At 38.4% G+C, this 9,895-nt stretch overlaps 1 protein-coding gene and 1 pseudogene across 1 annotated transcript; both read right to left on the minus strand.

Moving 5' to 3' along the window:
* Positions 1-343: 343 nt before the first annotated feature.
* LOC137715648 (uncharacterized) lies at positions 344-1,713 on the minus strand (annotated as a pseudogene).
* A 944-nt stretch (positions 1,714-2,657) lies between these two features.
* Positions 2,658-9,305, minus strand: LOC137715900 (probable LRR receptor-like serine/threonine-protein kinase At1g06840). The gene is made up of 20 exons (XM_068455261.1): positions 8,921-9,305; positions 8,365-8,515; positions 7,895-7,966; positions 7,675-7,746; positions 7,461-7,604; positions 7,284-7,355; positions 7,092-7,163; positions 6,851-6,925; positions 6,459-6,527; positions 6,251-6,319; positions 6,004-6,075; positions 5,748-5,834; positions 5,487-5,555; positions 4,893-5,386; positions 4,646-4,804; positions 4,177-4,460; positions 3,996-4,047; positions 3,581-3,831; positions 3,364-3,498; positions 2,658-3,175 (listed from the first exon to the last, which is right to left on the minus strand). Exons 1-20 carry the CDS (start codon positions 9,027-9,029, stop codon positions 2,828-2,830), a joined length of 2,856 nt encoding a protein of 951 aa, XP_068311362.1. The 5' UTR covers positions 9,030-9,305; the 3' UTR covers positions 2,658-2,827.
* Positions 9,306-9,895: the final 590 nt, after the last annotated feature.

The raw sequence follows: 9,895 nt of genomic DNA on the forward strand, positions 1-9,895 counted from the left end.
TCTTGCATGATATTTTAGTCCTTTTTTTTTTTTAACTAAATTAAAGTGTCTGTAGCAACGTCGTGAGTTACAGATGTAAATTTATTTTTTAGAAATGTAATATGATCACGAATAAATATAATAAAAAATAAAGCTAACTTGAATATAGAAAGTTAAAAAGTAGCAAATTTCTTGAATATAGAGAGGATTACAACTATGAGAACATCGCGAATAATATTCGAAAATTCTTTAAATCAAAATGATTAAGGATTAAAAAAGACAATGCTAACTCGACCAATATATGAGATATAGAACTCTAAATGTGATTAATTCGCGTATTAGTGAGTGAGAGCATGATACAATTTTAGAATGGAAGGCTCTGTTTTGTATTGGGTGGGGCCCATTCAACGTGAGCACGGGTCACGGGGCCGAAAGGCCGGAAAAGTTCGTGCAAGTCGGCCTCCTGCGTGTCCTCCGAAAGGTTGGAAACGCGAGCCGAGTTGTCATCGTTCCTTCGTCTCATGTCACCACTTGCATTTTTGTTAGGAGGCACATACTTGCCATGTCCGGACGTAGGACGCTTATGATCAGTAAACGGTTCGGGGTCCTGTGGGGCTAAATCCTTGTTAGGGCAATGGGCAGTCCAGTGGTCACCCTTCTTACCACAAGTCCTACAAAGTTTGATCTCCCCTTCTTTTCCAAGTCCATCACCCAAAGCATCTCCTCCTGCAGTTTTGCTACCTGTTAAAATGGAGTGTCAACAATAATCTAATTCGACTTGAGAAGTAAAAAGTTAAAAGACAAAGACAACTTTAGAAAGAAAATTTTAAAAAATAAACATACAACCCATTCATACGTGTTATATGACACATTAAAAGATTCTGAAGAATCAGGTAACGTCTCTTTTTTCTTTTTTTTTAAATTTTTATACTAAATTATAGAACAAATTACAAACTAAACTTCTAATTGAATTTTGAATGGAGACAGTGTTAAGTGACACATTAAGGATTTTGAAATTTAAAGTAATGATTTTCTTTAGTTTGAACTGATAAATTAAAATTTGTTTGAAGTTGAGACGACAATTCAACAATTTCTTAATCAACATTTCTAACCACTTTATAAAAACCTAAATTATATATGTGATTCGCTAATAAAAAAATTCATTTCATGCAAGTCAAAACACATGTAGAGCCATCTTTTTGCCTCTGAAACAGTGAACTACCGTGATGAAGGCACTAACTTTTTTTTTTTTTTTTTTTTTTTTTTTTTTAACACATGTAGAGCTCCCTAATAAATTTCAGATAATGTGAAAATTAAAAAAAAAACAAAACAATCCAAAAACCCTAAAAGAGGAAGAGCAAGACATACCTGGAGCCCTAGGGCGCTCGAGGACGATCTCTTCCGTGGAGACCATAGTGAGCCTGTCGTCTACCACCCCTTGGTCACCGGCATCTTTATTCACGGCGCGGCGTCACCAAACTTTGCCCACGAGCGGCGGTCCACGACCCGCTTATTGACGACGATTTTCCGAACCTGAATATTGGTTGTGATCTTGACCTTAGTGCCGTCCTTCTTGATCTTGTACTCAATCACCTTCTTGATGCCGTTCTTGTCGGGCCCAATCACCTGCTTCGGCGGCAGAAGGAATGCCAGGTCCTCCTCGCCGTCTTTGTCTTCGAGCTCTCCCCATCGGAGCTTGGACGGTTGTTGCGTCATGGCTGTGTTACAGAATTAGGGTTTGGATGTGAACGTCGGACTGTGAAATAGAAACGAGAGGGAATGGATATTTATGTGTTTGATCGATGCCAACTCTTTTCTCCACTAGCTAGGAATCCTCTTATCATTACTAAAAATTTTCCAGCCGCCTCAAGTTCAATGGGAAATCCTCACGCCATTTGGATTAGGAAAATCTCAAGTTATTAAACGACGTTCTTTCCTTTCTTGTATAGGTTGACTATTATTGTAGGAATTTATATGTTGTAGGCTACTTGCCTTGCACTCCAAGCCTTCTTTGTAATGGGTGACAATTTACTTTAGCGTCTCATGCCAATGAAACAATAACATGTGGACAAAAACTTACACGTGTCTTTTCTTCATTGGCACGGGACACCAACATGACGGTGTACCAGTGTCATATAATGAGAGTGTTGGTGTGGTTTTTCCTCAACGAAGCCGATAACTATGTTGGAGGGTTTTTCGATTAAAAATTTCCCACACGACGAGCACTGATATGATTGAAATTTAAAAAAGTTGCTAGAGACGGCATTCACTTGGCTATGGACATCAATGCTTGGTTAAGGTCAATTGGTGCTTCTTGTGCTTGTCAAGTCCGCTAATTCACTAGTATGGTGACACATAGATTGACCAAGTTAATCTTGTATTCAGATTCTGAAGTTTTTATTTTAATATTCGAGATCCTCTGAATTTGATTCATAAAGACCTTTACGAAGATTGAAATATCTCTTAATTCTCTTAATAAAATTGCTATCATTTCTTCTAAAAATCTTCTTGTAACTTTTCACTGTAACTGGCCACCAACCACGGCCTCCTAATCAGCTGCCTCCCGTAGCGCCGCCCTTCCTTCTCCGTTTCTCCTCTTCCCTCCTGCCCTTGCGAACTCAAAACGTTAATCGTATTTGCATACTCAACTTGAACAAACTGGAAGAAAACATTCCTGAATTATCTGATCTATGGCAAAAGATTTTAGTTTCTTGTATGCAAGTATGCAACTGTTTTGAATGTTCAAGTATACTAGTTTTACAACAAAAGGATAAAAAAATGCACTCCTCTACCTCCCCAATCTTACAAAGATCCAAATCAAATGCGGCTACAGTTCTCTCTACGGTTCCTATCTTGGTGTAATTGTCGGTACGACTCCGCTAACAAGGTCACTGCCAGAGACGTCTATAGAGACGTAAGGATGCCTCGCTGCATTGGATGAGGGTGGAGGAGTCACGACCTTTCCACCACTACTGCTCGTCACTGATTCCGATGTTCTGCTGTCAGACTCCGGCATCATAAGCCATATGTTCTCGAGTTCTCGAACAACCTCCGCCATTGGGGGTCTCGCGTCTGTCTCCTCTTTGCAACACTTGAGAGCCAAACTCAAGAACTTTTCCACACACTCGGAAGGATAAGACCCCATTCTTCCATCAATAACTGAGAAGATCATACCGGATTGAAATGCAATGTTTACCTGAAGTGCAAAAAAGACTTGTGAATAACACTAAACTGATGCATCCAGTCAATCACAAGGATTAATTAGCGTCAACCATAAGTGGTCTTGACTAAGACGTTATATCCTTACATGCAAAGCATAGAAGATGGTCTACATATATAGTGTTATCCAAAACACAGAGTCTGTAATTAGGTTCGAGTAATTACCTCTCGAACAATGTTTTTTCCATGTGAGATTGGCTGCATGCCTGTTAAGAGCTCCAAAAACACAACACCAAGGCTATAAACATCGCTCTTATCCGTTAGCTTATGAGTTAAGAAGTACTCCGGATCAAGGTAACCCTGAAAAATCAATTCAAATAATGAGAGAGTTTTTAACCTGCGTAGCTATTAGTTAGGTAAGTACAATGCTTATGAGTCTTACCGGTGTCCCCTTCACTACTGTGGATACATGAGCAGGCACAGTCCCTTCAAAATCTGGAACCGGGGCAAGACGGGAAAGGCCAAAATCAGCAACCTTTGCAATAAACTTAGAGTCCAATAATATATTGGTGGCCTTGATATCTCGATGAAATATCGGAGGGTTGGCTTCTGTATGGAGGTATAGGATGCCCTTGGCTGATCCCAGAGCAATTCTTAATCTCATCTCAAAACCCAGTGGTTCTTTAGACCTAGCTGCTGAGACACGCATCAATTATAAAGCTTGTTGAATGGCATGTAACCGAAATCCCTATTGTAAATTCTTAGTCCAACATTTACGAGCGGTAAATTACTCTACTGAAATTCAGACAGAGATGAAGTAAGAACCAAAGACAGTAAAACAAGAGTATTAGGTTTACCAGAAAGGTGATCCCTTAGAGTTCCATTGGACATAAACTCATAAACCAACATCTGCACGCACAAAAATAACACACGTCAAGCTTTTCCCAAGTAAAATTGTTGGTCCGACATAAAAAAAGAGAGCAAGAAGAGGAGACAAAATGTAGCAGAACTACATTCAGAAAGGATAAGAAAATGTACCTGTTCCCCTTCTTCATCACAATACCCGACTAAGGACACGAGATTCCTATGATGTAAGGGTGACAATAATTCTATTTCTGTTAGAAACTCCTTCTCGCCCTGTAATGATCCCTCTTGTGCACGTTTTATGGCCACAACGGTTCCGTCAGCCAGGATGCCTTTATAAACATTTCCATAACCTCCTTGTCCAACTTGAGCAGAGCTGTTAAAGTTGTTTGTAGCCGTGGCCATTTCTCTAAAAGTAAAATCCTTGACACCTTCAATTTTTATGGAGCTCTTGGTTGCTGCATATAAACGAAGGCGCAATGTTAAAAGTGAAAGTATTTGGACCAAGAGCTGATGCACCTGTTCAATCTTGTTAAATTCAATTGGGTGCGGGGCTTCTCAGGATTCCTAACTCAAGAGAAGCCCCATGGAAATGATCATTTATACAAATATGTCTTCTGCCTTATGATAGTAAGACACTCACTACGACGTCTTCTTGAAATTGCATGGCGATCCTTCAAATGCTTTCTCAATATAAGAAGAGAAACAATTGCAGATAATGTAACGGCACCAGCAATAGTCCCTAGTATTACGCCAGCCAGAGCACCCTTGCCTAGACCGGACTTTGAAGAGGAGGCAACCACTGCGATATCAAGAAGAGACGTGAGATCAACAAATCAAAATCAACACACAGTTTCACATCTAGAAAAAATAAGGCTTTTGAGACAAACCGTCCTTGTAAGGATCCGGTAAGTTGAGAAGTTCATAGGGTCCAAATAGGCCACTATCAGGAATGTTCCATGATGCGAACATATTCATGATTCTTTTAAGTTCAGTTCTATTGAAAGTATTGGAATTATTGGCATTATCAACATATACAGGAAAAAGCTTCAGAGATATTCTCAGACGAGGTCCGTTTTCCCACACAAACGAAGTAATGTCCAGCTGATCGAGATCTAATTTGATACCAGAAGTAAGATACTGCTCAAATGTACTTTCGTAAGGGCGAAAATCTGTGAATGCGGGACTTTTCAACCGAATGTCAACAATTAGAGGAGCAGCACAAAAACAGGCTACAGGAATATATTCGAAAGGGGGTGGACATCCTTGATTCACACAGTTGGCAGTGGAGTTTGTCGAAATCTGACTATCACTTTCGTCATCACTTTCGGTTCCACAGAAGTTATCAAGGTTGCCATTTAAGCAAACCGGATTTCCCCGAAGCCTGAACAATAATAATCAGAAGAGAAAGTTTAACGGAGTATAAGAACAACATAACTTGCAATTAGAGATATATTAACAGAAAACAAAGTCCAGAAGCAAACCAGACAGTGACATTTTGCGGAAGTACAGTACTGCCGGTAATATTTGTAAGGTTATTGTTCTGCATATCCCTGCAATATCAGAAGCCACACTCCACTTCTTAACAAAATTTCAAGAAGATGCTATAAAACATATTAGTAAAAAGAAAACGATGACCGGAATAGGAAATTGAATAACATTTCTATACACCGGCATCCTAACACTAGAGAGTTTAAATTCACACACACAACAGAAGTAACAACTTTTCTCACTCCAGTTCTTACATGATTAGTCTTTCTGTCTCGTTGAGTTTCCTGTTCTCCCAAAGCGTTGCTGGAATGGAGCCGTTCAATGAATTGTTTGCTATAGACCTGCCATGCGGAATAAACTCCCACTTTACTTCATAACATAGTTTCCATTATTGGCACTGCTAAAATATTTGATAACATCTTAAAGAGAATAACTTCAAACTCTTGCTGTTCACAAAGTAAGATAGACGGAAGCTCAAAAACACCAAAAGATCAGTTTGAAGTGGCTCACAATCTCTGAAGATTAGGAAGATCCGAAAAGTTGCTGGGAATTGTTCCGGTCAGAGTGTTGTTTGATAAATTGCTGCACACAAAGTTCATAAGTTGAATATTAAAAATCCATGTAATCCTTTTAGAATTTGATTATATGATCTTCAAAGCTAAACAATGTTTTTTAGAGAACATTTAACGGGAAAATGCTACTAAATGTCAAATACAATACGTATGGCGTATCATTTGCAAGGTAGATAGCGTCTTACATCGTTGTGATGTTATCAGAAAGTATACCCTCAGGCAAGGATCCGTTTAGCTGATTTGAGCTTAGGTCTCTGAAAATTGGTATGAATAAATAACGAATTACTTAAGATACTGTCAAAACATAACGTATACTATATTCAAGAATTTAGAAAAGCCAGAAAATCAGAACAAATAATCGGGTATGAAGTGAAACTTCTTGAATGAACTTACATATAAGCAAGGTTTGGAATCCTACTCAAATCAGGAATAGGCCCTTGTAAGTTGCAGTTCCTCAAACTCCTGAAAGAATACAAAGACATTCAATCTTGACACGATTCGTCGCGTTAAATATAGAGCATACTTCTCGATTGTCATTCCAAACAACCAGGGCACATCACCTAACGTGATATAAACAGCAACGGGCGTTGTTCCCTATGCAGTGGTCAGAAATACGTGTTTCCCAACAAAAACTATGATTCTCTCTGTTTTTTGCTATGATTAATCACAAATCTTTTCGCTTTACATCTGATGTATGAATTATGAATAAATAGAGATTCTAGTCCTTAGATCACACACTTTTACCTTTAAACCAACTAAAAGACAGAATCAGAAGGAGCACTTACAACTTCAACAGTTTAGACATGTCGCTATACGAATCTGGAATTGTAGTGCCTTCAAAGTTGTTGCTGTCAAGTTGACTGCAAGACAAATAAGATGATAAGGCTAAGAAACTCAATGCGGGATTGTTGTTGTAGAAAAGGAAATTCTAAAGAATTGTTCACCAACAGTGAGAAAATTCAAGAAAGGAAAGCATGAACACATAATTAAGATGCGAATTTATGTTCCAAAAGTAAGGAAACATACAGTATTGATAAGCTTGGCAACTCCGAGAACTGCGGTGGAAGATACCCAGATAAGTTGTTGTTGTCAAGAAGACTGCAATGAGTTCGATACATTTATTCAACTCGAGGTGGCCATACAGACACACAAATGAAGAGGGTAAACTGAAACTAATGAACCAAGTTGTATTCTGAATATCGCTGGCGTTCTACTTACAAGTGCTTAAGCATTGGTAATCTGGAAAGCTCGGGTGGAATTTGCCCGCTTATTGAATTGTTGTTCATGTGACTGCTCAAAAGGGAAAAGACACGAAACATAAGGAAGAGAGAAGTATAACAAACACAATATAATATTACACTTTTTAAACTAAAGCAGAATAAGAAAAACCCTTACAAATGCCTTGTCTTGTTTAAGTTTGCAAACGATGCAGGTAATGATCCCGATATTTGGTTCTCGTCAATTTGTAGTCTGTCCAAGTTTGGAAGATAACCGAGCTTTTCGGGCAAGGAACCTGATAACTGGTTTCCATTAAGGAGCCTGTAAACACAGAATGTTAGATAGAGATTTAACCAAACATTGCCAAAAATATCCAAACAGCTTAACTTACAAAAGTTCCAAGGATGTAATGTTGCCTATCTCCTTTGGTATACTTCCACTTATTTTGTTCCACATAAAATCCCTATTAGAAGATTGATAGAGGAATATGCATCAGAGAAAGATAAATTCATTGACCGGCATATTAGGGAAGAGATTAACAAGTTTTCCGTAATACTGAGAGAAGATTGGCCAAGAATTTAAAGCTTCTTTCAAGGTATGTGGTGCCTTACAATATCTTCATGTAAGATAAAAGGCCAAGCTCTGGCGATAAACTTCCTGACAGGTTCATATTTAGCAGTCGCCTGCAGTAGAGAAGGAAAACATGTCATATGGCCAAAGTCTACTCTAAGTTTAAAAGTTCAACATGTTTCCGACGGTAACAAAATATACTTTTCATGCAAGATATTGATCATTACTTGATTCCGGAAACCCTAGATGACTATTGATTGATGTCGGAACAGGATCAAATTGGCAGATTTTCTTATTTCATTCAGATATTTCTACGAAGTTCATAATGGAATCACCTATGAGCAGGGAAATTTGCTCGTTAAGACCACTTGGAACCAGAGACATGGGAATTAAATCCCTCCACACACGGGGAACAAGATGAAACGAGAAAAGGCAAGGGTCAAAGGGAAAATATTTCCATTCAGTCAGCTGCTGCAAGGTACAGGTAAAATTTAGAAAGATTGAAACATACAGTTCTTGAACATGAAGATAGCCATCATCTAATGTTGTGTTGTAGCAAAACACTCCTGTCCAATTTGCTGTGCATGGGTCTCCTCTATTCCAGTTGCTCAGATTCTTGTTGGGATCAACCAAACTGCTTTTGATGGCCCGCAGCGCGGTCACTGCAATTTTACACAATTGATAAACCTTACTTGATTAACACAACCAGACTAAGTTTTTCAAAAGAGACCAACTATGAGCATATCAGAATTAAGCAACAAGGGAATGTCAAAAATCAAGCTATACGTTAGAAATGAGTCGAAAATCACAAGATTATTATTCGAGTGCATGTATGTACTGGAAGTGGATATAGACATCAATTCGTCTAGATGAAAGTAAACTAGAAATCGGTCACTTCGTTTGTCAATTGAAGTTACCGTGTTAGCACATAAAGCAACCATACACCTGAATAGATGAACTTCTAAACCGAACTCACACCATAATAACTGTACTCAGGCATTCCCTGTACTACAATTTCCTGAAAGCCATGCAGAATTCAAAGCTTCACAAAACATATGCAAAATCACCTTCTCCAGGATGGGTAATATTAGAATTTTGTGCTCCAGCTCGTGGCGAAGACCAGCACAGGAACGTGGCGAAAACAAATGCATATGTCCAAACTCTTGATTGATGCATCCCGATACCTCAAAAATCACTACAATTGTAATTTACCCCTTACAACACAACGGCAGAAATTTATGCAGAATTGGAACAGTCCCCCTGATAGCAAGCATGAAAAAAGAAAGCAAATTGAATCAGAAAGCAACCCAACATATTGAAAGCACAGCTTCAACACTACAAAGTGAACTGATATCTCAAGTCTTTAAGCAATTCAACACTAAAAGCAATAAGCTCCAACAACTTCAGAACAAAATATACCAGATTCAGAATCTAAAGTGAAAATTCATACGGCAGACAGCTTGGATACGAAATAAAGAAAACAGAACTGCCAGAAACTCACAGAAACATGGCAAAACGGAGATATTTATGCCATTGGCAAATTCAAAGCTTTGAAATTTAAAAAACAATGATGCAAAACGAGATAAGATTTTGGTTTTGGGTTGAATTTTATTTGAATATACTGCCAACTGTGAGAAGATTAATAACATGAAAATAATAGAAGAAAAGTTACCCGGGATTTGGGCTTGGTATTTTTCTGACCAGGACCAGGTCCGCCATAGCTAATGCTGCGTAGATGAATGAAGTTGATGAGGGCGATGATGATACAGCCCATCCTTTTCCATTACCCTTTTTTTTATTTTTTTTTTTATTTTACAATTTAGAGAAATCTTCTTTGTATAAAAAATGCATAAACGAAAAGGGAGTTGGTGAGAGTTTGTAATTGTTTACAACCAAGGAGGGGAAGAGAAGAAACTGACGTCTAAGGAAACGGCCAACGACCCAATGAGCGGGAGAGACCGTTTTGAAGTGATCAAAGTGAACATCATTCCAGTTTTGAAGTGATCAAAGTGAACACAACGGTATTTTCATAATGGTGTTTA

The sequence above is a fragment of the Pyrus communis genome, chromosome 14, assembly GCF_963583255.1.
Source record: "Pyrus communis chromosome 14, drPyrComm1.1, whole genome shotgun sequence".
In the NCBI taxonomy this organism is placed as follows: Eukaryota; Viridiplantae; Streptophyta; class Magnoliopsida; order Rosales; family Rosaceae; genus Pyrus; species Pyrus communis.

Excerpts from the sequence above, each read along its gene's own strand:
- LOC137715900 (XM_068455261.1), bottom strand. The coding sequence starts at position 9,029 with ATGCATCAATCAAGAGTTTGGACATATGCATTTGTTTTCGCCACGTTC. Across the intron at positions 7,967-8,364 it reads TATCTTCATGTTCAAGAACT|GCGACTGCTAAATATGAACC; the intron begins GTATGTTTCAAT and ends TCTCTACTGCAG. Across the intron at positions 5,835-6,003 it reads CTTCCTAATCTTCAGAGATT|GTCTATAGCAAACAATTCAT; the intron begins GTGAGCCACTTC and ends TCCGCATGGCAG.